This window comes from Neodiprion fabricii, chromosome 1 (assembly GCF_021155785.1).
Source record: "Neodiprion fabricii isolate iyNeoFabr1 chromosome 1, iyNeoFabr1.1, whole genome shotgun sequence".
In the NCBI taxonomy this organism is placed as follows: Eukaryota; Metazoa; Arthropoda; class Insecta; order Hymenoptera; family Diprionidae; genus Neodiprion; species Neodiprion fabricii.
The window spans coordinates 31684542-31712042 of record NC_060239.1 but is presented as its reverse complement, the minus strand read 5'-3'; the positions used below and the strand labels follow the sequence as shown (position 1 = coordinate 31712042).

The window sequence follows — 27501 nt, the reverse complement described above, 5'->3', positions numbered from 1 at the left end:
GTTAATATCCACTGTATGGTATATTCTGAAACAACAAAAAGATAAATCCAATATTTTTCAACTGATTTGTAAATCTGACTCGGATTTGTTTCTGTTTGCACAAATGTGCGGGACAAGGCGCCGGCTGTAGTGGATTCTGGGTAGGCGCAGGAAGTGCCGGGGAGGGACGCCGCTCTATTCCAACTTTCCCGGCTCGTTTCGGGCCGCCATTTTTTACTCCGGGTAGCGCGTGGATTTCGTGTCGTTTAGTATCGCGTTATTTTACGGAAATACTGACTTGGTGAGTAGAATAGTTCCACAGCAATATTCCTTAGTCACAAAGCTACAGATTGCCGCTTAACTTGTACGTAAATTTATAACGGAAACAGTGGTTTCTTGAAGAAACAGGGATACTGGTAGTATTCTCCGTTCTGACCACGCCATTGTGTAGGTACGCTCCGCATCGCGCAATCTTTCGATACCAAGATCTTCTACATTTCGTAGGTTCTCAAAGGGGCCAAAATGCCGGGTTTTAGTAGTGTGGGCACGTTCAAAATCTTCATCGGTAATTTAGCCGACAAAACAGCAAACGGCGACATCAAGCCTCTCTTCGAAAAGTACGGCAAGGTCGTGGAGTGCGATGTTGTCAAGAACTATGGATTCGTCGTGAGTATGCCGCTTGGCGTCTTCAATCAATAATTCAATTTCTGGGTACTAGGAATGATCTGAACTGGTGCAATCTTATGGCGTCTCATTTTCAGTGTTCATTCTGTCTATCGAAATTTCCGCTTTACATGTAACATGGGCTCTGAAATTATTTCCCTTAATAAGCTGCTGGAAATATAGTTTTAAATTCCGTCATAGCTAGTTGCCAATTTTAGAATTGTTTAGTCAGATAGTACGGTATAAAACGTTTCCCAAATTCGTCGACCTTATAAAAACTGTCATCATCTTGTGACTGCTGCTTTTTCTTTTAAATTTCCTCACTATATTTCGAAATACATGAGGACGAAGGTGGTAACGTTACTGTAATAATGCATGTTCAGAAAAATCGTTACTTTGCACCTGTAAGAATGTCTAAAATTTAGTAAACCATGATAAATAAAATATACCTACATTTTGCAACGCGAACTCTTTAATTAATACGATTTTTTCAATGATTTTTCGTCATGTTAACATTACTAAATTCAGCGTCGTATAAATATCGCATTTTTTTTGTCTGTATGCTGTTCCAGTTTATATACCATGTTGATTTGGTTGCTTGAGTCAAGATTAAGCTTGTACTGAGATACTAGATTACTTGTATTCAGGGAATTTTTTTTTTTTTTTAAATCGAGTTTTGCAGCTCAACCTAATTAAACTATTTCTTGTTAATAACTAATATGAACATATAACTAATTAAGTATAGTAGTGGAGATGAGATTATCGTATGTTGATATTTGAGTCCCAGTGTATCAAAAATACCTTGGGTGAACATGTTGCAAAGAGACCATGTAATAGTTTTAAACTGGTGAATGGGCCTCATTTGTTATGGAAATTTTTTAGCACATGGAAAATGAAGAAGCTGGTAGAAATGCAATTCAGAATTTAAACGGACATATTGTACATGGCCAGCCGATAAAATGTGAGGCTGCCAAGAGCCGAAAAGGGCCAAACACTCCAACAACAAAGATCTTTGTTGGCAACCTCACGGATAATACAAAAGCACCTCAAGTACGCGAGTTGTTTGCCAAGTTTGGAACGGTTGTTGAATGTGACATTGTGCGAAACTATGGATTCGTTCATTTGGAAGCAACTGGTGATATTAATGACGCTATTAAGGAGCTTAATGGACAAATGGTAGATGGCCAGCCCATGAAGGTTCAGATTTCTACTAGCAGAGTACGGCAAAGGCCGGGTATGGGTGACCCTGAGCAGTGCTATCGCTGTGGACGTGGAGGCCATTGGTCCAAAGAATGTCCTAAAGGTGGTATGGGAGGTGGACCGGATAGAAACGGCTTTAGAGACCGAATGTTTGGCCGTGATCCTTACCCACCACCTCCTCCACCACCCTTCCTCCGTGACAGACTTATGGGAGGCGGCCGCTTTGGTGTAAGTAGATTGGTTGTTTAGTTTTTGTGGAAATGACAAATATTTGAACAAATTATTATACAGGGTTTTCAATGAAGGTACTTTTTTAACTACTTGTACTTTCAACATACTCAAAATTGTCTTAAAAAGGCAATTTTTGTTTCTGAGGACCTGCTGATTTCAAATGTCTTGTGGCTACCTCAATTCCGATTCATGATGTAAGCAAAAATCAAAAAATTAATTTTTCTTAATATTATTTTTTGATTCTTTTACTTAATAGGACTATGAAAGTTACTACGACAGGCGTGGATTTGATGACTCAAGAGATCTCTATGAGAGGAGATTTTCAGGCATGGGAGGCCCTCGTGAAATGGGTAGCTCGATGCGTGGGCGCGATTTTCCGATGCCCCCACTTCCTCCTAGACGAGACCCTATGCCACCAATGCCTCCCATAGGTATGGCGTCTATGCGAGACAGCGGATTCTCTCGTGGCAATGACTATGGCATGTTCAGCCGACGATCACCTCCACCAAGTGGGAACAACGGCCGGTTCAGGTGAGTAGAGCCTGCCCGCCACATGTCATCCCGTCCAACTTAACATTGTGAACGTTCAAGACTGGATTTACAACTCATGTGAATTGCCAATTGGAACAATCTTTCATCTGTTTAGATTTGTCTTACATCATGAGTATTACAAGGCAGATTTCAGTTTAAGACTGATCTGTACTTGATGTACAGTGTAATATGAGTTTTGTTATTGCTGATGCAATGACTTCATTTTTAACTCGGACTTAATGTGTCTTATGTTAGTAGGATTATCTTGTGTAGTGTTAAGTTGCAAACCATTTAAACTTCGGACTATTAACATTTTGAAATATTTCATCCTGTTAATCTTAATAGATCAAACTACTCTGAAACGAGACTATTTAACAATGTTTAATATTACTGTTGATTTGCAAAACGCATGGGCTGTATATAACAGTGGGCAATAATACTCTGGTTCAGCTGTGAACTGCAATTTGCAATCCTACGGGCTGTAAATCCAGCCCAACGCTGCCTACTATATGTGAGTGGCTCAATTCTGTATATCTTATTACAAATAGATTTTTTTTACCTCTGCAACAGTATTCAATGCTTTTGTTAAATTGCACTCATAATAATGACTGTATTTTATATTTCAATAAACTGACGGAATTTTGCATAAGTTGCATTTGGTTTCTGTAGTCTTAGATATAGTATCATCTATTACTGTAGCTATTGTATAATACTTGTAATTTAATCTTGACTCACTGAAAACTGACAATCGCGATTTACTTAGTTTGAAGTATTATATTTTGACATTTTAGGCGATGCGTAGCTTATACAGTACATTGCAAAATAATAGCCATTGTATAAAGTATGTATTTCTATCAAACATTGTTGCAGAATATTTTATGATTTTATTTATTTTTTTTCCCTAGTAAATCAATATCATATGTGCTTACAAATAAATAGCTCAGTCCAATACACGTTTTATTGAAGCATGGAAACAAGTAAACTTTGTGTTTCTTGAATGTAACGGAATATGAGGTGATCTTCAAAATCAAAAAGATATACATAAATCTCGAGTCACAAAATATGGCACGGTAGGCTGCGTTACGGATGCAAAAAGTTTACCAGGCATCAAGATTTAAAGTACAGTTTCATTTTAGCTTAAACCTTGCAGTATTCAGCTATAAGATTTTCTTTATGATCTTTCAAAAATAAATGATAATACACTAATCTGTGGTGAAATATTCATTAATTTTTCTAATATAGTAATATGTTCTTGTAACCAATATTTAGGTACAATTAATATTTTGGTGAAGTTACACAAGTTAATTAAAATTAAAGCTGTCGTGTATATATCAAAATACACGAAATTATTCACAAAGTTAAGATCTGGACAGGGGAGAAACTAGTAATATCTGAGCGACAGCAGAGTCCATGATTTGTTATATCGCTGTTGTAGTAGAGGCATATACGAGGACTTCAGCCGAGATTCATTTGACGATCGTAGGTAAGTAAACGTACCACTGGGGCCCACCAGCCTAATCCTTTGTAACAAACATCAATTCCTTGTTATCCTTTTCTGTATATTGATTATTCTGAATCGTGATTTCAAGGAATACGTTTTCCACCGGTCAAATGAACATAACGTATTTTTAATAGGACATGTATTATAAATCGAAAAGTCTGTGCGATCAAATTTCGAAGACGAGTCACTAATTAATTTCACCTTCGTTTTTACTCTCAGACAAACGATTATTGAACATACATCAGTTTTTCGAATAGAAAATTTGAAGGTTGCATAAAATCGGTTCTTGATGAGGGAATTGATAACATGTGCCGTACTTTAGTTGAGAATTGAATTTTTTCTCTTTTTTTTTCACACGAGTACATAGTTATTTCTATTTGCTTTTTTCCCAACCGTATGAATGATTCGGTTAGAAGCATTTTTATTCACAGAACATGTATCTACCTAGGTTTAGAAATGACGTCCACAGGGTAGTTTTTTGGAACTTCCGGTATTGTAAAAATTAATCTAACTAGTCAATCATTCCCTTTAATTTGTTCAGCGATTGTAAACAGTTAGAATTACCATCGGTCTGACCTGTTTCAAAAATTGGAATATATTTTCCTTTAGTTCCAATTATGTTTTTCTAATACACTATTTTCAATTATATTAATTATATAAATGTCATAATTCCGGATGTGTTACGCGAATTTGGATGTGAGACATGATTACAGAACAAGCGTCAAATTATTTTCTTAAATGAATCATCATTACAACAATTTTACTTGCCAGTTGAAATTTCTATTAGCATAAACGTAAATTGTATTTGGTAATAAGCAACACTACTGATTTCTCACCAATAGAAATAATTGAAAAATACCAAAATATGAAACTGAACATATAACTATTGCTATTGTATCACTTCTCTGTTTTTGTCACAAGTATTCACAAAATTTATGAGACTTGATGTGCTAATTTTGGCGATTTGCTTTTAAACGATATTTACAATATCAGCATAATTTATTCAGCACCATGTTGACTTGTGTCAACACTATCATTTTCTATCTATTTGCATATTTCTAATATTATAGAGATTTTCTCGTGATTTTGGGTTGTATCCAGCGTAATATACTTAATCGATGAACCTACATGAATTTCGATTCAGGATTTCCAATGTTAAGATGAGTAGGTAATGCGGAATTACCACTTTTCCCTTTTGCAAGACACGTTCGCCGTCGTATAGAGATCTCTTTAATGAAAACAACCTATCAAAACTCGAACATTCTATTATCGTATCGCAACAACCGGACGTTCCAACTGACGATGAAATTTTGGTTACCAGACCGGGAATACGAGGACCATCGCCGTCGCGCCGGTTCGCACCATACTAAAGCGTCGTGTCGGGATCGGATCGGAACGGTCGGTCTGTCTGTCGGTCTGTCGCTAGCAGGAAGCCCCGGGACCGAGAAACTCTTGGCCGTCAGTCTGCACGCGCGAAGATCTACCGCCCGCTCTGTCTGTGCTTGTGCTGCTCGCAGTACACTTAAAAGAATCCCTGAGTTTGATAATTTTCTCCTTTTCCCCGTCATACCAGTAAATTGCTGAACAAATACTGAATATCTACTTTGCCGATTCCTAGCTATTATTTGTAGTCACTGTATTGAAGAGTGATTCAAAGTCCGGACCCCAGTAAATGTTTCTGCTGATTTTTAGTTTTGTTTTGTCCTCTAAAATGTGTAGATACTCTTACCGCAATTACGCAGAGTTTCGTTTTGGTGTAATCTAAGCATTTTCAGTGTACAAAATTGGTAAGATATTATCAATGCAATGCAATGCATAGTTCTATCCGATTGCGATAAGCATGTTTAATTTAGGAGCAAGTTTAAAGCAACTTTTCCACAATCATGTCAATCCGTCGGGTCCATGAAATTAAGTTCTACTCAGGGCAATTAATCACTATTTATTTATCATAATTTCTTGACTATTTTGTAAAGGTTTAACGGAACCCGGACAAATTGAATTAACCTCCATTGACTTGAAATCAACTAGTAAATCTTCCTCGCTCCGTAGTCCCGGATTTTTTTAATCACCCTGTATCTTAAGGATGAGGAAGAATAATATAAAATTCAATCACCTAGTTCTATAGGTACAACATACAATATTTCTGTATAGTTAAACACTGAATCAGCTGACCGTTTAAATACTATAGCATAGTAACGTAAAACATTTTATTAAGCTAGGATATATTGACTTAAAATTACCCGAGTTAAGAATAACAGATCCACTCGTTTAGTTTGTATCTCTATCACTTGAAGCATACCCGTTGGTTGTAAGTTTCTCTTGGTAATATTCGTGTTTTGAATAATTATAATAATAATAATAATAATAATTGCTGAAAATAATATAATACACTGTATTTGTGGAGTTCAAAATAACGCAGCGTGTCTTATTTAATTTTTTTTATCTTCCATATCTCGAACCCTGTGAGTTTCAACTACAAGCATGTTAATAGTAAACCGGCCGCGCTCCGCTGGCTTCCTGCGTCGCTCGCGTTGTACCGCGCTCGTTCGCGATCCGCGCAGCGCGATTCCCGTCTACTTTTCTATTTCAGCCTCCAATCACACAACATTCCTAATCCAATATCCATTTTCTTATCTACAGTCACACAATAAGATCCAAGCGTTACGTTCTGTTGTCGTGCTTGGTTTTTTTTTTTTTTTTTTTTGTGTGTGAAATTAAAGCCTATCCGAAAATGAACGTAGGACAGAAACACATATATTAGGTATACACCAATGAGTTTATACTACTTAAAATATTTTCAATGGGCCAATCATCACTGATTTTGCACTCTTGACTCTTGTTTCTAAGCACATTCTAAATCTCAACACCAGTCCACATGTTTGAATATTTGACCGGCACAGAGCACATGTTTGACTAATCAGGAATGTGTAAAATACATATCCTTCTCTGCAGGACGATATTTGATATAGCCAATGAAGTTCCATGTAAATTACGCCCTAATAGATGTGTTCGTGTTCTAATATTGTAATACTGTACAAATCCTCTCTTCAGTGTGAATATATCTTGTCTTAGATGATCAAATAAAGGAGCTTTTACCTATAAAACAAAAGTGGTTTGTTTGAAACCTTTTCACATGTAAATTTACGTATTATTATTTCAGAAACATGGTTGCACTTCCAGAACTAAGTTACGACCAAGGCAAGCATCATTTTAGTTTTTACCTAATCTAAAGACATACGAGCTTGATGCTCATTTCATTTTTTAATTACAACCGTGACACAATTGCAAATTATTCTTATAAAAATCCACATGGTACCTTCAGTTTGTTCAGAGATCGGAGAATCACGAATGGCATTTCTTTAATTCCCGAACGCAAGTCGTGCTATTTGTAATATCGCTCAAAGGCTCAACTTTTTTCTTATCAGCTTTACTCAATTCTTTCACTTTCCTAATAGGTAAAAATTATTTCTGCTGCTCGTTTATTTAGCATGGACTAAAAAACTGACTAGTTTTGAGAAATTCGCAGTCATCCAGAATCATTGTATGAAAAATCTATAATGTAGCTAAATTAGACGAACTGTTTATCGACTGGTTATTAATCAATGGAAACTCACAGATGAATTACATATCATGGCCTGTGACAATATAAGAGATAGTTATATGAAGTTTCAAAATGAATTCTTGAATAACAATTGACATTTAAGATGGTGGAGGTGCAATCAAATGGTTACCATCTGATTAGAGTGTTTCGTGAAAAAACTTTTTTATAAAAATTTATTGAATATATTCTATTCAACTGTCTACACAGGTCACTTGTTTAATTCTTGTATTTTCTGACTTGTGGATATTTACAATGCGCGTAAACATTCTTCGACACAGGAATGATTCATAATTTTATTAGTACATTTCTTTTTTTTTTTTTTACAAGCATAGTCAAACAAGTAATCTGCTTGACTTGTTTTCAAATAATAGTGTTCAATTATATTCACATGCAATGAATTTCTAATAGAAACTTTAAACGGTTTATAATTGACATGAATTGCCTTAGTTATTTCAGGCATTTGCATGGATAAATCAACCAAATAATATTATTCATAGTAATTGGGAAGTTTGACCCATTTACGAAAATTTCCATACGAAATACTTTGGTCAGACTAAATCTAGAAATGGTTCCTTGAAAATATTAAAATTAACTTTACTTAATATGGATTCCAGAGTCTAAACTTGAAGGCTCAAAGGTTGCGGCTGGCAAATGGGTTTAGGTGGTAGATCTATCTCCACTTTGCCTCGCATGGGTGCCAAACCACGTTCCGTCACACGAACACAACCGATCACTTCAAGTTTCGTAAGAAATGGCAGCGATCTCAGTGATAGTAACCCTGCATCGGTGATCCTTAAGCATCTCCTCAGACAAAATTCTTGTATGGTTTTGCAGTACAGTGCTGCTGCATAAAGTGTTTGGTCCGAGATGGTCAAGTTCTCCAACGAAATATGTGACAATCTGTATTGAAATGTGAAAGTATGAGCAGTAGCCTTTCAAAAATTTCTATGTTATTTTAGGCTGGCAGTTTTTCACACAATTATATCAGTCATTTTTAAACCTCGACATGGACTAAAATTGGTAATGCCTCTATGTATGAGTGCCTGTGTATGTACATATATGTGACACATTCACGCAGGCTCATACTACCTGTGAAATTTCCAAGTTATAAAAAAAATTCTGACTCGATGATGTTATTTCAAATCTTTCCAATGAATTTTTTTATTATTGAACATTATATCTACTTGCAATGATGTATATTTACTCAATCAAATGCTGAAATCAATTTTTTTTTGTTAAAGTTGTAAATTCGTGCAAGTCCTTTTCTTCGAAAAACACGTCCTTGCTTCTTGTGCATATTAGCAGCACCTAAGGGTGCTACTTACAAAATTCAAGTGAGTAGGTCGGTACTAAAAGCTTTCAATTATTTTCTGTATGTTTCAAATATATACTTATGTGATTTATTAATATGCTGAATGAATAAAATTGTAATATTTTTTAATAGCATCGTAACACGTCGTCGAGACATTGATATTTGTTTTAATTGTTACAATGTATTGAATCAGTAAAGTTTCAACGATATTAGACACATGTGTTATGGTTCTGTCAACAGTATTAAAAGTTCAAATATTTCATAAATGTTGAACTTTAAATGTAACGCAGTATGGTATTAAGAAAGGTCAGATTTCATATGCATAAGTAGGTCTAATTACGTTTGTAAGTAGCATTATTTTTAAGAATGCTGGAAATTATTGCAATAAATTTTTACTATTTTCGTACACGAAATGTGTTTTTTTTTACGACACTTCAACTTGTGAAACAAGAGACTCCAATCTGCCTCAACAGTTACTTTGGATTTCTGAAATTTCGGTTTCAGATTGAAAAATCATTTAGGGGATTAAATTATTCATAGTAATTGAAGCTCTGAGAATATATTCATTTTGAAAACTATTTTTAAAGTTTGATTACAAATACTATTGCGAATATAAAAAAACCAATGTTTGTTGATTTCTCACCTTCCAGAGTTTTGGCAAAGAGAAATTACTGCTTGATCTGATACTTGATAACAGTCTGCCAATATCACCTTTTGCAATTTAGTGCATTGTGCTAAGTTCAATAAGAACCGTTCAGTAACCCATGTGCAATTCTGTAGTTTTATTGAAGTGAGATTCTCACACTTTGAAATATCAATGGAACCGTGATGCAACCAGTCATTGTTACAACTGCTCAGATCTAACACTGCCAAGTTATGATGCTTGTGTAACAATAACATGAGTTGAATACTGTCAAGCCAGTTCTTCTTTTTTAGATTAACGTATTTCAAGTTGTTACAAGATTGCACCAATACCTTGTGTGAAAAAGAAAAAAAATTATACATGAGAAACTGCCAGAATAACTCGCCAAAAATTGTTTTCAGTGGATAACAGGTCTCCAGAAACAGATCAATGGTTGAATTGTATATTTGGAAGCAATGCAACAAATAGATCAGATGAGTCCACATATGTATTTTTTTAGTATGTTGATCAATGATCAAACTAAGTAGTCCAGCGCCTCTCTTTTATGACATGACTAGAAAGAGAACCTAGTCCATCCATGGTTGAACCAACGTGTTCTATAGATGATTAATCATTAATATTCTATGTGTTTGAATGATCAATTGTCGAAAGAAGAAATACTATGTGTAAAAGCGTACTCCAAAAGCAGCAGGTCCAATACAAACATAGTCAGAAAGGTCCAACGATTGCCACGGAATGAAATATTTGTCAACAAGAAGGCAAAGTTCTTTTGAAACGCATCGCAAGCGAAACAAATCCTGTAAGTTCAAGTGGCAAAAAATATGTGCATAGATCACATCCATCCAAGGTAAGTCCACCAAATGTACCATAATAGTATTTTTTGGATGTTGAATGCTGACACAGCAGACAGTAGCGAATAATGATATATTTTACAACTGTGAGTAAACACGCTCAGCAACCAATATTAGTGTATTGCTATATAATTTTACATAATCTGTAAGGAGAAAAAAAAAATTAGTGCGAACATATTCACGCTGCACATTTACGTCAAAGTGATACTTTCACAGTGCTTATCAGCTCTTACGTAAAGTCGTACATGTACATACATGAATTGTGTACGATTAGCGAATACTTTACGTATTTTAGTTGGGTTCAGAGTCAACAAAAGTATGTCTTCACATTTCGTTACGTTTACCGCAGACTATATTTGTAGGGGAAAATGTAAAACTATGAACTTTGCGATAAAACAGGAGTTACGAGGTCGCACAAGTCGCGAAATATCAATTCTGACGAACTATCTTTGCGTTGCCAACTAATGAGTGAAACGTTGTGTCGAATTCTCGCTTCCGCAGTACGCGTGCAATCTCGTAGATTCAACGTAATTACGTTACCACGGTCCACATTGCCTGCAGAAAGTACTCTGCCCTTTTGGAAGAATAATATCGTTAAAATTTGGTTCAAATGGCGGAAGAACTAAAGTACGGGTGGTTTCATCTTATTAGTAATTACGTATAAATTTCTGAATGTATTTCGAAACATGTAATCGCATCGAAAATACCTAATGTGTAAATTTGCATTCTCGGTTTTATAGGTTAGGTTTTACGAGTTTTAAAGTAAATGAACGCGAGTATCGTGTAAACCAATGTATTAATTTATATATATGTATTTGATTCAGTGAGGGTCTTCTACTGGGCATGGGCAACCCCCTCCTCGACATATCTGCCACCGTAGATGAAGACTTTTTAAAAAAGTACGAGCTAAAGGCAAATGATGCCATCCTGGCTGAAAAAAAACACAAAACTTTGTATGATGAGTTAATAGAGCAGTATAAAGCCGACTTTATAGCTGGAGGCTCAACACAAAACTCTATGCGAGTAGCTCAAGTAATTATTCTTATTAAATTTATATAAGGAATTGTAGTAGATATTTTGTACAATTTAAAAAGTTAGATTTATACATGTATTAGATTCGCGCATCATAGTTATCAAATTTTTTCAATCGATTGATTCTCGATAGATGTGTATCCAAAAATTTGTAAATGAATGCTTAAACAGATTAGTATCTATTAACTTCCAATGAACTGAACAAAATTCAAATCACCATTTCCCTGGGTACTGTTAATTTTTCAAATACTACAAGGCACGGTTTGAAAGTGAAACTTGATCAACTTTATCTCTTTCCAAACCGACGAATAATTTAAAAATTGATCTAGTATAGACATGTTACTTACAGATAAATCTACTAATTTTTGTAATGTATATTTGAAATAGTGGTTTCTTGAGAGACCAAATATCGCGACATTTATGGGATGCGTTGGCAATGACAAGTACGCACAAATTTTAAAAGATAAAGCACGCTCGGATGGGATTAATGTACATTATCAATATACAGACGAAGAGCCAACAGGTACATGCGCAGTACTCATCACCGGCAAGGAGCGATCTTTATGTGCAAATTTAGCTGCAGCAAATTGTTTCTCTGTATCACATATTCAAGTACCTGAAAATAGAGAATTATTAGAAAAGGCAGCTTTTATTTATATTTCGGTGAGTTAGTTTTGGAAATTTCAATAAAATTCGATTTGATTCTCAATTACACAGGTCTGCAAAAAAACTTTTCAGCTACGTGGGATATCTTTCATAAATATTATGTTTTCATGTTTGCTGAATCTAAAAATAAGTTTCATTTCCCTCTATCATGTGTATTCTTGCAAACTATTAGTTGTTTGCATAAAAAAAACATCACAATAATGAAAAGACCTCCATTTCATTACAATAAACTAAACAATATCTTTTATAAAATTAAAGAAACAATTTCTTTATGAAATGTATTTAATATCCCGTATTCATTCTTTTTACTAATGAAACTTTTTCTTTGATACACCTTCAGACACGTTTTCACTTTCCATTTTCTGTTTGTATTTATTCTTGAGTTTCACTCTAATACATATTAAATGGAAGCAAGAAATGAGTTTTGCATAAGATTTTTAGAATCAAGAATAGGACACCAGACCTCGAAGTAAACGGGAGTTTTACTTTAAATGAACCTACAAACACGAGTGCAAGAAAAAATCTGAGGTGATGGAACTTTTTGAGTATTTTTCCCCGGTTTCAGTGAGTGAAAATCTATAAGAAACAGCATAAAAAACTTGCGCGGTTTTTTAGTTGCAGACCTGTGTTATTGGTAGTAACACATAGTTATTGTTGTTTCTATAGAATAGCATGTGACTTCTGTATGTTTATTTATTCCAGGGGTTCTTTTTGACCGTTAGTCCAGAAACTATACAAGAGGTTGCTCGTCATGCTCTTGATAAGGGCAAAACTTTCCTTATGAATTTGAGCGCACCGTTTTTGTGCGAGTTTTTTAAAACACCCATGAGAGCTGCTTTACCGTATGTAGATATATTGTTTGGCAATGAAACTGAAGCAGAAACTTTTGCTACTGTGAACGAATTAGGAACAAAGGATATAAAAGAAATCGCATTGGAAATTTCGAAGATGGAAAAAGTTAACAACAAGAAAAAACGCATCGTTATCTTTACACAAGGCCATGGCCCTGTTATTTTAGCCAAGGACAATACAATAACGGAGTTCTCTGTTGACCAAATACCTGAAGAAAAGGTTGTGGATACTAATGGAGCTGGAGACGCCTTTGTTGGAGGTAAAAATCGCCTCTTAAAAGCCATCCATAAATTGTGTAATGTCATTTCTCAGACTCAATATTTTACATGTTTCTGACTTCTTCGTTCTCTCAGTTTAGCATGTGCTTTCTGTGAGACGTTCCGACTTGTGTTCAATTTTTTTTATTACTTGTAGTTTACATTATTTGTTAAAAAACATTCCTACATTCCATAGAAGGCGTGTTCTCGTGCGGAATTCCTCGTATAATATAAGAATAAATTTATGGTCACTATATTATACTGCAAAAGTTGAGTCAAAATCAAGTTTTACAACGAGATTTAAATTAAATTTACCCTTCGCAATGGAAATATTCACGAAATTTATGAATATCTTTTTACAGAAGATCGTTTGCAATTTTTGTAATATCTATAAATTATTGCACATGTGACTGAAATTAGAATTACTTGCAAAACACTCCAACGCCTGTTATTGTAATTACAGAAATATGAATTTACACTTGTTGTTTAGGATTTTTGGCACAGTTCATCCAGGGCCGCAGTTTAGAAACTTCTATCAAATGTGGAATATGGGCAGCATCGCAAATTATACAGAGATCTGGATGTACTTATGAAGGCAAGCCTGATTTTGCGATATAATAAATTATAATTTTGTAGTTAAATATTACGTTTAATACAAATTATAATGTACTTAAATAAAAACTACTGATCACGGCAGTATAATCAATTATAGTTATTGTTAGCGAAAAAAAATGAAATAGCATGTTTTCACAGAACGGTATTTTTACGGTCTATATTTTGTGAAATCAAATTTATAGCACTGTAGCATTAGTTATTTATTTTTTCGAGTTAAAGCGCGACCGCAACACGGCGTAATAGGGTACTTAATTTTATTTGCGAATGAACGATCTCTTAATTTCGTAGAATATTTCGAAAGGCAGTTTTTAGTACACACGTCTATCATTGCTTGGATGTCCCGTTCACGATCGAATATTTTTCCATCTATAGTTCCGATGCAGTATTAATTCTGTAAGCATGTTTTTGCGTTGACTCACTGAGTCACGCAACAAGAAATCGAGGATTCGTGTGACAGAAGATTGTACCTTTTCCTAACACATCTCAGACATTGACATATTTTTAAATTGGCTTCTTAATATTTATATTATATGCGTATACGGCTTAGATCATATAGATAGATGGATAGATGTATATAATATATATATATTGATTCACCTTTCATTTGTTGTGTGCTTAGGAACTTTTGTATAATATATTATTAACCAAAAATTTGCCGATATATAATGTTGCCTGTTTATCGTCCTGTCCTCGACTACACATAAGAGAGTATTTTTCTTTTGTAATACAGGTATTTTGACGCCGTCGTCAAATATAATCAGTGAACTTGTATGAATGATTCCTTTGTTAATGTAAAATTTCATTTGCTTCTAATTATAATCCTAAGCGCGTACAACATGAATAGTGCAAAGATTTGATCACATTATTAGTATTTACCTGACAACTCACGTTTCCGATCATTCTAGGTTTTTCTAAGATTTCCAATTCTTATAGTTTTAGATTAAGTACCGAGATTTCACGAGTTACCTGTAATTACCGTAGTCCCGTTTGGCATTATCACGGGCAGTAAACGGATCGTATGATAATTTACTTGCATTTGTATTAGATTAGAATAAAAATCAATCTGACACGGATGTGCATTATGTACATTTACGCGGAAATTGCAGTGGTAACAAATACTCGGATAAATAATCATTATGATCATCGGAATCGAAAAATATAATTATTCAGTTTATTACGAATTTTAAATTGCTGATTGCAATCACGCAAGCTTATCTACCTGTCATACCTGTGAAATTCGTGAAATTCGTGAAATTCGTTGAACCTCGTATAAAAGTTCGTAAACGCGTAAAATTTCAATACTTATAAACTAAATTCCGAAGTCAGTGTGAGCAACATATTGAGTATGCGTGTTCTTTGGTTTCCCCACCTCCAACGACGCCGTGACATTGACACATATAGGTATAAAAGCCGAAGTACCTTCAGCCTGTGCACAGTGTTCGACGAGTCCGTGAGCGGATAAATCTGTGATAATCGATCGTTATTATTACTATAATTTATTAGTAATAATATAATAAGATGATGGCCGTGAATTTCGTGTTTCTGGCTACCGCAGCATCTTGCATGCTCCTTACATTTGTATACGGTGAGTTTGTCGTTTTGTTTATCAAGTCCATTGTACGCATTATGCATAATGTTTAGCGTTATTATCCCGATCACGTGTATTATTCATTTCGTTCAATGTTCATGCGTCTTTATCCAAAATTACACCTTTTATATATTCACACGATAGTATGTAACTTCTCTATAACTCCGGTGTTACGCATGCTGGCAAAAATATTTCCATGAAACCGTAAAGTCGTGGCCTACACTACACTTTCGAAAAAAAGGATAAAGGCGTGATTTTAATATTATACGACCGGATTGGTCGAATTATCAGAAAAATATTCAGTATACAATTTATCTGTTTACTGCTTATACTTATCTGATAAAGAAATAAATTTTCCGTGAGTTCTTCACCCTACGATCATCATCTTTATACATAAACCAAACTTAGCTCCATGTACTTTGTTTTATAGTATAATTCACATGTGTTGCCGTAGGTAAAACTTAGATTTTATAATAAGTGTAACTGAAAAATCTGCCATTCAGAGATGAAAGAATTGGTCAATGAAAAGTATTCATTGGGAACCTCTTTAAATCGCTGTAGGGAAACATTGATTTCCAAAATATATCATAATAAAATTATCATTATTTTTCTGCTGCAAATCTGGCTCAGAATTCCTCTGAACTATTCGCTCACATTTTCTCTGAACCTTCAAAAGTTGTTACTACTTGACACTAAAGAAATTTAGCTAATGACGGTTTCTCCAAATATCGTAGGAATTACCCTAAAGTAAATATAGGCTGGGTTTCAAAAGGCACATAAAGTATCTCCTTTCAATGATGTAGATTTGTTTTCAATACATCAGCCATACCCAATTGTTGATGAAAGCATTTTGAATTTCTTAGCATGTCTTTATGTGAATTCAGTTTTTCCGCTCAGATTATGAACAAATTCTTTTTCATGACGATTATTGGGTGAATTTATCTAATTTTGGGATATTTGGTTTTGCAATGTTCGCGCGGAAAAATTACAAGTATCTCAAATATTTTCAGTCTAATAGTGGCGAAGTAAACTCGTAAATCCTTCTTCTAAATCTTGGCATTTTCTATCTCTATTTTATAATTACGTCGAAATTACGAGAAGATTCCGGAGTCCCATTCATAGTCGAGTCGTCCAGTATCTTACCGGTTCTCCATAAAGTTTTTATTCGATCTCACGACCATCAAATATCTTTACAAAGGCCGCCCACACTTCAACACACGTATGTATGTTAAGGCACGTTAACTTGTCATTGAGTATATGTGAACGATCCGCCAAATGCGGTTCTATGCGTGCGCCCACATGCGAATTGAGGCTCGTCACGAAACATCCTGGTCCCCAAGGGTATCGCGCCATCCAACGTTGCGATCTTTCCGGATCCATGAATCCGTTACGAATGATTCAGAGATGAAAACCAAACGGATGTTTCAGGAATAACCCCGCTATTATATGTAAATGAATCGGATCCTGCCAACACGTTTCAATGATCTTATCATTAATTTATGCCTACAAGTATTATTGCACGTTGATTACTTTTGTGCAACCTGCTAGACGGATATGGATTATACTTTGATCCATCTCATTTTGAATTCCAAATGTGAGAGAGCAGTTCAGGAATTCCCAGCAATTAAATTTATCAGTTCCCAAAATTCAGCCCGATGAGAATTAAGTTCGAAGACAAACATCAAGACCTATCTAATTCCTCTTTGTTACGAAAGACTCGACGACACTCTACTTGTGTACCTGATGTATATTGAAAAGCTTTCTGCGCGTTAAAGAAATAACTGTAACATAACGAAATCCGATTGAGAGGTTGATACGAGCTTGTAAATCGTTCTAACAATATCCGCACACAAAGTTGTACCGCCAATTGATATAGTTGCAGAGTAGTCGAAGCTGGACCCCATTAGTCACATGACAAGAAAGGCGGACGAATGAACTTTGCGTGTAAAATCACAGGCTTGTGTACAAATGCAGTAGGTCACCATTGAGAAAAATTGCAAGAGCCTTAGTTAATGAATAATCAATTGCGATACCGAGACACAGACTATTAATCAGCGAATTTGTAGTACGAGTAGCATACGTAAAACACTTTGTCGCACGGATGATGTCATGGATATATTGTATTATAAAATTGATTCATAATAATGATCGTTATAACCTTCAACACCTCATTCAATCGTCGCATATATGGTAAAGCAAATCAGGGCGATATATGAGAGGTCCGTGTACAACAAAGCTAGGAGCATGTTTCCTGAAATAAAAAAATACACGAAAAGACCTTATTATTCAAGTCTACCGTTGTCTGATTCGGACTCGATGCTCACGTTCTCGAGATATACGTGTTCAGAACATTAGCGTTTCATAATTATCGGCCATCAATTCATTCATAATAATATACCTATGGACGATAATTTGTAAACTGTATTTTATACTAATGCAGATGCACTACTCTAGCCTCTTGGTTGTTTGAATGCAAATTGATTCAAGATAATGGTGAAGATTAACGTACGTACCAAGTATCATTATTACAAGTATAATTGCACGTCTTGTTTCAATCCTTGCCGTTTTGCATACATGCGACTCTGACAAACGGATGCACATAAAAAAAAAAAAGTAACGTTGCATTAGATCACGATAGGTCCTTTTGTATTCCGGGCAGCCTAAGCGACTAAGATTTGTATTCACGGCACGGCGTTCGAGAACTCACTCATGTATAAACGTACCTACGTTTTCAAAATCACGCATTCAAAACTAAAATTGAACTATTGCTGGTATTCTGAGGTGTCCTTTTTAGTGTATTTTTTGAATTCAGGAATGTCATCAAGTAGTTAATGAAGAAGAATCGAAAATAAGGATAACTGTAGTAATCATCAAGAGTTTTTTGAAATTGGGTATCGTATTCGTTCACGTCTGTCGCACAAGATTTTTCGACGCGACGATTTCTTATAAGGAGACACGTCGAAGCTGTTTTCGTACCGTCGCATCGTCCGTGGTCACTTCACAATAAATAAGTTACAAATGTCATTGGAGGTAAAAATATTTCGACATTGAAACTCGAAGCTTGTATCATAGTGTTCGTGACTGTTTTCATCGCGTCGAATAATTTTCTGTATTATCATCATGTACACTAAAAGTATTTGATCGATGCAATGTAGCCGCAACGTTCTCCGGAGCAGCCAAGATGTAATCTTATTTTCCTGTCCACCTTCGACAGTGTCAGATTAAGTGGCTTATTTTTTTCAACCAGATTTCACAACAGATTTATGTTCTTCCACAATCGCGGAATTATTCATACGTCGCATCGTGAATGCAGTCCCGTTTAACGTTATGTCAATAAATTCAAGAAAATAATTACACCCATTTGCATTATGGTATTTATACATATACACGGTCGCAGACTAATTCCCTTACTGCAACTTATTCCTAGTTCACTAGCATTCGTAGACCCTTACTATTGCAGTACATAGGTATACGTACGTATTGCAGAAAGATACGTGAATATCTATTCCTATATACAAATAGGCTATAGATATCCTGCAACTTCCCAGATACGATACTATACACGTTACCTGTGCAGAACTTTCGTTATTCATTGACCGGAGTGCTTGATATGAGGTGAATCCGGTTTGTGAGAAGATACATACATATATTCATATTTATTTCCAAGAAACGGCGCGTCGCTCCGAGGTCAGCAGATGTTGAAAGAACTCAAGTTCAATGAAATCAAGTTTCGCAGATCAGTGAAACACCCGTGATATCTATCTTGTATTTAGTGTCGAATCGATTCGATAAATAATAAGAGTCGCTTTACTTTCAACGCCTGATCAATAAAAATATTTTAATTACAGGATTCAATATTATAATTTGCACACTGACAATGGATGAAACTCAGAACCACCGACAGCTCATTGTACGAGCTAAACCGTAATTAATCGTGGCTCTTCGATGACCTTGGCTTTTTTTGTAACTCAGGTCAACAGGCGCCGATCCAACTCGACAATATATGCTTAGGCTGCATCTGCGAGGCCTCCTCCGGATGTAATCAAACTTTGGCATGCGACGGCGACGTCTGCGGACCGTTCCGTATCACCTGGGCATTTTGGTCAGACGCCGGCAAACCGACTCTCAACGGAGAACCCAGCACTAATGCTGGAGGTGGGTTCATTGTACAATAATTTACCCGATGAGCAATGCCTCCTTTTTACAGAAGCAACTGATCTTACAAATCAATTTTATTGAAAAAGTGTGAGAGCTCGTAACGGTTAAAGTATAAATATTTTTTTATTCATTCTAGCTTATCCCCGATGTGCCAACGACGCATTCTGCGCAGGTGCTATTATTCAAGGCTACATGCAAAAATTCGCACAGGTATGTTATTCAAAGTAAATAATGGTTGTTTTATTTTTAGTATAGACGCTGGGATTCGTATTTCCACTATGACTCAAAGTAACTATTGATTTCTTTTTCAATCATAGGATTGCAATGGAGATGCAGTGATTGACTGCAAGGATTTCGCCCGCATTCATCGCTTAGGCGCATACGGTTGTCACGGAGGCCTGGATACTAAGTACGAAAATGCTTTCAACTCATGTCTCCGTACTTATGGATAGATATTATAACAGTATAACTATCGCACATTTGTAAACAGCGAAGACATCATAATCCACAATTTATTCATCATTAACGAACATTTAATAAACGAACCATAAAAATAATTTCGTTAATTCAAGAAATGATTTATTTTTTCCATGAATACGTAAATCTTTATGCTATACTTATGATGGTCGTAGTTCAAGATAATTCGATTTCATTTCCGTTGAATAATTAATTTTTTTTTACCCAAGTTTAACCCCGACGATGCTTCTTATTGTGTTAACCATCTAGCAACCTATTATATGTCCAAGAATTCGTGTGAGGTTGGGTGAGAATTCAAAACAACGATATAACGAACATATAAATATTTTATATTATTTTCCATCTTATTTTTTATTTACACATTTCAACGCGCGTTCGTTTTTTCTGAGGTTGAGCGTTACAGCGAATTCGTTGAACAGCACTTAGTATGATTTCCCCCTAGTGCCTACTTAACAGAAATTACTGCGTTCAAGAATTTGCTGGGCAGGCACTAGTGTTTTTTTTTTTTTTTACTCACTCTTGCTGGAAAAGAACATGCATTGAATAGATCCAGACCCAATACACTCAGGTAACTGTCCTCCGTGCATGCTGCAGTAAACCAAATTCCTTCGTACATTAAATGATATACTTCTCAATGAGGTTCTAAAATACTGTCTTCACTCCATGTTTTGTGAGCGTATTTTCAGCAATTTCAGCTCTTTCTTTTAATTTAACCATTTCGGCCTCTGGTATTATTCCAACCTTTATATTTTTTAAAAGAAAATGGCGTATAAATAATCTGAGACCTTCTCGGAAATTCTGTAGCTGCGGTGACAGTGATATTCTTTCAAAAACTTGTGTACAGGCATCTGTATTTTCGTGGAGAAGAATTCCTAGCATGATTTGTCTGACGAGTTTTAAGGTAGGTTTGTCCAGCTCCCCAAATTGAATTACCTGTGAATATAATTTAGCTAGACAATACTGCATTATCTCACATCATATAATATAAATTCGTCAATATATCCTTCTAGTAACAAACAATAGTTCAAGAACAATTGTTACCTTCAAGGCAGAGAGAGCAAGCCCTTTTTCAATGAATAAATGAGTTAAAAATCTGGCAAGATTTGTCAGTTGATGGTTTGTATAATTATCCAAAGTCTTCAATTTGTCCCATAAAGTGTATTGTATCGTCATCTAAGAATATTAATTATATTTCAGTGACACACAGATGATAATGAAAAACTGAATCATCATAATATGTCAACTGCATAAGTAAAGATTAACGTGACAAATAGTTTCTTCGAATAACTTACCTGGTATTTCCGGTCGTAGTCACAAAATTTTTGTGCCAGCACAGCATAATAGGGATTGAATTTTTTCTCTTGGAGACAACAATCTAGAATTACATAAATGACTTCTCTGTCTTGTTGGTTCTTTAATCCTAGATGATGCAGCTTTTCAAAAGCATCAAGGAAATCTTCTGCAGTCATTAGAACACAGAAAATATTTCTTCTAATGTCTGTGTTCATCCGCTGCTTGCGAGCTAAGTCCAATATTTTTTGACTAAACGTTGTTAAGTTAGTGTCAGTCTTTTGAATAGGTTTTCCAATATCTGTGTTTCCTGACCATGCTGATCCGACTATCCACCATTTACCCCTTTGGTCAGCTGTGAATGTGTAAATAATTGTAGCTGCAATTTTGTACTATAAAAGTGTAAACAAAAGAAAATACCTTTCAATAAATCATCTAGTGATATGTTTAGTTGGGTCACATAGTTTCCTTTCCTTACTAAACTCTTCATAAGCTTTTTCAAGTGTTCACCATGCGTTGGATCGTACTGCGGGATTTTTGACATATTATTGTTTTTAATCGCTAGCAAAATGTCCAACATAAACTGAACCCTGGAGCTGCAATAGTGATCATTCAAGAAATAATTAATGGAATTCTTGGTTAAAATAAGAAGTGGAAAATGTTGGAAACAAAAATCTTGGATTAAACTAATATAAATTTGGTTTTAATTTGGGGCGTGCCAATATAAGAGCAGTGTAGAATAATCATTTTACTTAATGTTCTATTGTGACTAGACTCATGGACAGAATAGAGTGATTCAACACGCATTTGAAAGCTGTAGATTTTCGCTTCAAAACACAGAAAAATTTTCTAAATCGTTTCAAAAATTGACTCCAGCAGGTCCGTTCAAGTACAGCTCTGCAGAAACAGATTTGCAAAAGGGTGGCCACGTTCGTAGACGAACGCAGTGTCTGAAATATAAAAATCAAGACTTTTTATAATCGTTAATATATCCTTTAAGCTCGCAGGGAACGGATTTTTCACAAACTGAAATTTGGCTTAGTTGCGATTTTTTTTATCAGATTACGTGATAAAAAAGTCGAAAGTGTCAAAGAAACACCAAAAAAAACTCAAGTAAGCCAAATTTCAGTTTATAACAGATCCATACAGTGGAAGCTTAGAGGATATACTGACGTTTAGAACTCTTGGTTTTCGAATTTCAGACGGATGTACAGGAGTCAATTTTTGAGATTATTTGAAAAACTTTGTGCTGTAACTATAATTTTCTACTGCTCGTACTTTGGCACCCCCTTAAGGTATTGTATGTGGCATTTGGTAATTATTTCCTGGGACCACATCTGGAATGTAATTTTATTAATCTTTATCTTTCAGACCGTAATAATACTTGCACGAGTTTCAGCTATCTACCTATTCTCAGTCGTGTCTGCAGCTTTTTGTTGCAACTTGAATATAAACTCCTTCAGCATAGTTGGGTTATCTTTCCTCATAACAAAACCCACAGTTTTCAGAACATGCAAAATTAATTCAACTTCCTTTTCCATGAACTTTTCCGATAGTCTTGTAAGTACTTGAAACAACAGTTGAGAGTCGTACACCTATTTGTTGAAAGATAAAATGTTAGCTATCAAATACAAATGATTTGGGATGAACATTGATATTACGCATTACGAAAGTAGTTAGATTATTACGTATGTATTACATACATATTATAACATGTAAACTGTAATACCTTAAAATTATACAGGTGTGAAATCATGAGTATGATATTATCCAGCTCTTTATTTTCAACTTCAGGTGAGCTTTTTAACATTTCGTCAAACTCTTTGATTAAAGATAACAGAAAATGCGCACCAACTTCCGTTCCAATATTTGCATGAAGGATAGCTATGAGCATCATGTGTTCTGTAATAAGGCGATCTGGTGTCAGCACTGGAGCAACGATAGATTCTTTCATCAGAGTAAACAACATTTCGTTCATGTTGTTACGACTGTGGGACATGTATAGTTCATCCAACTGAAAATAAGAATGCTGTAGTATATTTCACAACAGACAATACGTGTCTAAGAAGTACATGAATTAGTGTTTCCAATAGCTTTAAATGTGCATTAAATGTTTATTCAAAATTATTTGTACGATTGTCATAATAACAGTAGTATAGGACGAAATATTTTACTTTGAAATAGTTATGATTTTGTGTTTTATAAGTATGTTTGCATACCTGTGAGACAATACTATGCATGTTGTGTTCAGCCAATCTATTCAATAAGCCTTTTATTTGTTTTTTGAGTCTTATCAATTTTTCGTCCTTTAAGGAATCGGAATTTTTCAGTCTATCCCTTACCGCAGGTGGGACATATTTACCAGTAGTATTTGATACGATATTTCCTAGCTTATCTCTCGTTCTACCATATATATCTTCCCAAAGCTGATTGGATTCTTCATTAGCACCTGAATTCCAATAAATGACACGTCTTTTAGACAAACTAATATTATTCGGTCTAAGCATACTATTTTTAAACAAAACCCTATCAATTTTTAATATGTTAAGAGCTGAACTGATATTGCTGTGCTTTCTATTCAGGCGGCGTACTAGCCCTTAATACTGCCAGTCTCATGGACCGACGCCACCGAAACGAAAAGTTCATTTTCAGCCCCCAGAGACCGTCGTCGCTATTAACATATTAAAAAAACAACTCTAACAAATTTACCTTCATTGGGATTTTCAGAATCCGTTTCATATTCCACATCAGCCAGTATTTCGTCCTCGTCAGGATCACTGTCACCCGTAGAGGGCTCTGTGTCACTATTGGAAGAGTTAATTTTGGCTAACATTTTTTTGCGTGGCATAAATGTAACTGCATTTTCAGAATCAGCTTTTCGTTTATTGTTGCCAGTCGTCTGCTGTTCAGTCATATTCTTTGCACAAGACGATTCCCCTTCACCACTACTATTCTCATCAACTTCGGAATTACCTGAGCTATTACTCTCGTCATTGTCAGATTCATTACTCTTAGACAATTCCTGTTGTTTTTTGTTCGCGGAATCTGTGATCATGATGAAATCGTCTTCTAATTCTGAACCTGACTCTGCAGCTAGCAATTGCTTTTCGGTTTCGACGGCAAGTTTTCTGTTCTCATCATCACACATTTCTAGAAGATCTATATTATTATTGAGGAAATTTCAGTGGTGATTTTTGGCCAACAAATGTTATTGTTCTGATCGAATAAACTTGATTGAAAAATCAAATTTTCATTTCTGAACTTCAATGTTAGATTTCTCTCCATCTCGGTTAGTGAGTGAAACCTAATTAGCTATTTGTGTGTAAGAAACGGTGAAATTATGGCTTATTGCATTGATGAACAATTTCGTTTGCCATTGGAAGTCTTTTCAATCAAGCTTTATCGATTAAACCTTCAAGTGCATAGGCTTTTGTGTTGCAATTTCAATTACACAATATGTGTCATGAAAGTATGATTTAGTGTTTACTGTATCGTGAATCGTAATTTTAGACACCATATTTTAAGGTGCTCATATGATATCATACAGTTTCAAAGGATACAACTAAGACCATCAGCTGCAAAAGACTTTGGTACTGATTTGCTCTTCCGTTTGTTTAGTTTCAAATTTTTTTCTAACTGCTTGATAATCCTATCTTCCGCAATGTTAGCTTCTTTCAGATGAATTTTTCTGTTTCGTTTCATTTCTTTTTCTAGTCGCAGCTGTTGTTTTTTTTCTTGTTCCTGTTTTTTCTTCGCAACATCAAGAGTAGCATTTTGATTCGTGCTTTGAGGTAACGTAGACTTTACTGATGGTTTGTCGTGATTAGGATTCAAAATTGATTTTCCAGGTAACTGATTCTTCTTTGCGTAATATTCAGCCCTGTTATGCTTTTTCCGCTGCCTCTTTTCCTTACGTAATTCCTTGCGTGTTTTCACAACTAGCTTAGGTTTTCTTTGTTTTTTGCTACTTTTTTTCCCCTTGGAGTCACCAAATATACCCATCGTTACAAGTTTGTTCGGTAAACAAAATCTGTAAAAAAAATACATGTTTAAATTTACGTACTGCATTTGGAGCACTACGAAAATTGATGACAATAATTTAGGTAATATGCATAAACATGCCCTTTATTGATACTGAGGAATTCCTGATCTTAACCAATATCCTCTTTGTTCGTAACAAGATCAGTCCAAAAGATAGAACAGTTTATTGCAATTTAAAGCACGTGTTCACTTGTGTTGTCAGAAAATACGTCGACCAATGAAGACATGGACTGACCATGGACTAAAAATTACTTAAGATTGTTGAGCTGACAACTCTATGGATTATTTCGCATCACCACAGCGAACCGTGAACCGTACCGCCCTCTGTTGGATATCCTTGTTACTCGGTGGCTTATTTGCAACTTGAAACAAAGGCATCATAATCACACGTATAAATACTGTGAAAACATTGGTTTATTGATACAGAAAATAACACGATCCGTAAAACAAGTATGTTTGTATATTTCATAAATATTTTACAAATACTTACGATAAGATTCTTCACTGACTAGACACTCCACGATTTTTGTCACTGCGTGCGTTGGCTGAGGATATTCTCACGGAGTAGTAGATATTCCTCAATCAACGCTGCGCGTAGTAAACCGGCGGCTTTTATGCGTCGCGCTTTCTCTCAGAATCAAAAAGGATTAAACCAACGCGCAAAAGGCGCGATTAAACTTAGACTTCATTGTTGGTGATAAAATTGACTGGAAATATAAAAGCTCAACACATGTACAGTTTGCGAAACTTACGGGCAGAGGTGCTATCAATTCATATTATCACTCATCGTGCAAGAAGACGCGTCCACTTCGTGTGATTAATTATTCACAAAAAAGTGCAACCAATTAATCTGTTAAAAACCTTAAAGCACTAGGATTCGTCAGGAAGTTCTGATGAAATACAATCCGTATCTGCGTCTTTACGAATTCGACACATTGCGATGCAGATTGTTGTTCTTAGTTGCAAATCAAATTTGGGATGGCGATTAGGAGGCATGCATTATTGTGTGGCGTGACGGTCGGCGGTCCTCTTCGACGCGAAGTCTTCGGGCGCAGTATCTCTCCCCATCTAGCGTACCACGGACGCGATAGATGATCCAGAGATGCGTTTTGCCCATTCAGACGATGACAGAGATATATTACAAATAGTTGCAGAGTGATGTAAAATGGGAGATTGAACTCGTTAAAATTAAATAAGTTTGCAAATGGTCCAAACACTTTTATATCGAGTCGTTTGTGTTTCAGGAGGAACATCTCTGTGATCGTTTGACGCTGTGGATTGCGAAAGTTAGTAACATCGCGGTACGTCAACCCCGCAACGAATTCCGAAACGAGCACCTACCTACCCGGTTACCTATATTCGATCAAAACTAATCTCCATTCGTTCCAACACACATCATTCTTCTTCATTTGCGCCGTGGTCACTGACTTACTTTTTCATTGATTTATACCTGGAGGGAGTAAAATGTCTTTGTATCATAGTGAGCCAGCCCTTATACAGTGATACTAAAGACAGACGAAAATTAGAAAATGATAAAAACCGATTTAAGTAGAAGTAACGTTAGATCTGGATTTCAGTAAAATGATTATCAAGTGTATGAACATTACGAGAGCTGTTGTCAAGTTTATCCCCCGACACGCTCTCAAACTAGCCCCCATATCTACCTTAGCTTAGCGAGTTTACTGTATTTGCATCGTACGCCCGATCGGTAAGAGGACACGGATTCTGCGGCCTAGTGGGTGAAGGGGTTCAAAGGCAGAGAAACGATCAGTATTTGATCTTTACGATGCAGAATATCGCAGTGATATTCTGTCAACCCTGTGACTGTATGTCTTATCTTCGTCATTGCTGGCGGACTATCGATACATAGACCTTTTGTAAAATGAATTAGAAACTGTATGCCTATCAACATTTTTCTAAGCGAATCAACGGTGCAGTTTATCGATACTTGCTGACTGTTGAAAAATTGACAATCACCCAAAATATAACATGCAATTTGATTGTATTACATTA

The 27501-nt window shown here is 35.5% G+C and overlaps 5 protein-coding genes across 13 annotated transcripts; 3 read left to right on the top strand and 2 right to left on the bottom strand.

The window, feature by feature from the left end:
- Nucleotides 1-124: 124 nt before the first annotated feature.
- Nucleotides 125-9426, top strand: LOC124188205 (RNA-binding protein lark). Of its 3 annotated transcripts, XM_046553340.1 has the most exons (7): nucleotides 125-280; nucleotides 484-645; nucleotides 1525-2070; nucleotides 2330-2604; nucleotides 4040-4087; nucleotides 7266-7303; nucleotides 8321-9426. In XM_046553340.1, exons 2-7 carry the CDS (start codon nucleotides 502-504, stop codon nucleotides 8365-8367), a joined length of 1098 nt encoding a protein of 365 aa, XP_046409296.1. In that variant the 5' UTR covers nucleotides 125-280; nucleotides 484-501; the 3' UTR covers nucleotides 8368-9426. The 3 variants fall into 3 exon arrangements, with proteins under 3 accessions (XP_046409296.1, XP_046409298.1, XP_046409297.1); XM_046553342.1 differs by lacking the exon at nucleotides 7266-7303; XM_046553341.1 differs by lacking the exons at nucleotides 7266-7303; nucleotides 8321-9426 and adding an exon at nucleotides 5427-6519.
- On the bottom strand, nucleotides 8324-10886 carry LOC124174323 (F-box/LRR-repeat protein 15). Of its 2 annotated transcripts, none has more exons than XM_046553349.1 (4): nucleotides 10768-10886; nucleotides 10339-10655; nucleotides 9662-9993; nucleotides 8324-8606 (listed from the first exon to the last, which is right to left on the bottom strand). In XM_046553349.1, exons 2-4 carry the CDS (start codon nucleotides 10528-10530, stop codon nucleotides 8324-8326), a joined length of 807 nt encoding a protein of 268 aa, XP_046409305.1. In that variant the 5' UTR covers nucleotides 10531-10655; nucleotides 10768-10886. The 2 variants fall into 2 exon arrangements, 1 of the variants encoding a protein (XP_046409305.1); XR_006868910.1 differs by having other exon boundaries at nucleotides 8471-8606; nucleotides 9662-10257.
- Nucleotides 10403-14021, top strand: LOC124174321 (adenosine kinase 2-like). Of its 4 annotated transcripts, none has more exons than XM_046553344.1 (5): nucleotides 10403-10508; nucleotides 11337-11544; nucleotides 11932-12207; nucleotides 12913-13321; nucleotides 13810-14021. In XM_046553344.1, exons 1-5 carry the CDS (start codon nucleotides 10483-10485, stop codon nucleotides 13935-13937), a joined length of 1047 nt encoding a protein of 348 aa, XP_046409300.1. In that variant the 5' UTR covers nucleotides 10403-10482; the 3' UTR covers nucleotides 13938-14021. The 4 variants fall into 4 exon arrangements, with proteins under 4 accessions (XP_046409300.1, XP_046409299.1, XP_046409301.1 ...); XM_046553343.1 differs by lacking the exon at nucleotides 10403-10508 and adding an exon at nucleotides 10743-10828; XM_046553345.1 differs by lacking the exon at nucleotides 10403-10508 and adding an exon at nucleotides 10998-11139.
- A 1337-nt stretch (nucleotides 14022-15358) lies between these two features.
- LOC124178247 (invertebrate-type lysozyme 3-like) lies at nucleotides 15359-20237 on the top strand. The gene is made up of 4 exons (XM_046561485.1): nucleotides 15359-15519; nucleotides 19495-19677; nucleotides 19817-19890; nucleotides 19998-20237. The coding sequence occupies exons 1-4, from the start codon at nucleotides 15453-15455 to the stop codon at nucleotides 20130-20132; spliced, it is 459 nt and encodes a 152-aa protein (XP_046417441.1). The 5' UTR covers nucleotides 15359-15452; the 3' UTR covers nucleotides 20133-20237.
- Nucleotides 20238-20277: 40 nt separating this feature from the next.
- On the bottom strand, nucleotides 20278-25757 carry LOC124178235 (nucleolar MIF4G domain-containing protein 1). 3 transcript variants are annotated; one of them, XR_006869770.1, is made up of 11 exons: nucleotides 25570-25757; nucleotides 25008-25477; nucleotides 24157-24606; nucleotides 23667-23896; nucleotides 23177-23461; nucleotides 22855-23042; nucleotides 21868-22043; nucleotides 21450-21802; nucleotides 21199-21330; nucleotides 20675-21090; nucleotides 20278-20602 (listed from the first exon to the last, which is right to left on the bottom strand). XR_006869770.1 is itself a non-coding variant. In XM_046561473.1 (10 exons), exons 2-10 carry the CDS (start codon nucleotides 25447-25449, stop codon nucleotides 20800-20802), a joined length of 2547 nt encoding a protein of 848 aa, XP_046417429.1. In that variant the 5' UTR covers nucleotides 25450-25477; nucleotides 25570-25757; the 3' UTR covers nucleotides 20278-20799. The 3 variants fall into 3 exon arrangements, 2 of the variants coding, with proteins under 2 accessions (XP_046417429.1, XP_046417436.1); XM_046561473.1 differs by having other exon boundaries at nucleotides 20278-21090; XM_046561480.1 differs by lacking the exon at nucleotides 25570-25757 and having other exon boundaries at nucleotides 20278-21090; nucleotides 24157-24597; nucleotides 25008-25127.
- Nucleotides 25758-27501: the final 1744 nt, after the last annotated feature.

Bases quoted from the DNA above. Each gene is read 5' to 3' on its own strand.
- LOC124188205 (XM_046553340.1), top strand. From the start codon at position 502: ATGCCGGGTTTTAGTAGTGTGGGCACGTTCAAAATCTTCATCGGTAAT. The intron at 2,071-2,329 runs GTAAGTAGATTG...TTTACTTAATAG, and splicing joins TGGGAGGCGGCCGCTTTGGT to GACTATGAAAGTTACTACGA. The intron at 7,304-8,320 runs GCAAGCATCATT...TATGGATTCCAG, and splicing joins AGAACTAAGTTACGACCAAG to AGTCTAAACTTGAAGGCTCA.
- LOC124174323 (XM_046553349.1), bottom strand. From the start codon at position 10,530: ATGGTACATTTGGTGGACTTACCTTGGATGGATGTGATCTATGCACAT. The intron at 9,994-10,338 runs GTACGCTTTTAC...TTTTCACACAAG, and splicing joins TTGGACCTGCTGCTTTTGGA to GTATTGGTGCAATCTTGTAA. The intron at 8,607-9,661 runs GTGAGAAATCAA...ATTTCAATACAG, and splicing joins CTTTGCCAAAACTCTGGAAG to ATTGTCACATATTTCGTTGG.
- LOC124174321 (XM_046553343.1), top strand. From the start codon at position 10,758: ATGTACATACATGAATTGTGTACGATTAGCGAATACTTTACGTATTTT. The intron at 12,208-12,912 runs GTGAGTTAGTTT...TATTTATTCCAG, and splicing joins CAGCTTTTATTTATATTTCG to GGGTTCTTTTTGACCGTTAG. The intron at 13,322-13,809 runs GTAAAAATCGCC...CTTGTTGTTTAG, and splicing joins TGGAGACGCCTTTGTTGGAG to GATTTTTGGCACAGTTCATC.
- LOC124178247 (XM_046561485.1), top strand. From the start codon at position 15,453: ATGATGGCCGTGAATTTCGTGTTTCTGGCTACCGCAGCATCTTGCATG. The intron at 19,678-19,816 runs GTGGGTTCATTG...TATTCATTCTAG, and splicing joins ACCCAGCACTAATGCTGGAG to CTTATCCCCGATGTGCCAAC. The intron at 19,891-19,997 runs GTATGTTATTCA...TTTCAATCATAG, and splicing joins ACATGCAAAAATTCGCACAG to GATTGCAATGGAGATGCAGT.
- LOC124178235 (XM_046561473.1), bottom strand. From the start codon at position 25,449: ATGGGTATATTTGGTGACTCCAAGGGGAAAAAAAGTAGCAAAAAACAA. The intron at 21,803-21,867 runs GTATTTTCTTTT...ACACATTCACAG, and splicing joins ACTAGATGATTTATTGAAAG to CTGACCAAAGGGGTAAATGG. The intron at 21,331-21,449 runs GTAAGTTATTCG...TAATATTCTTAG, and splicing joins ACTACGACCGGAAATACCAG to ATGACGATACAATACACTTT.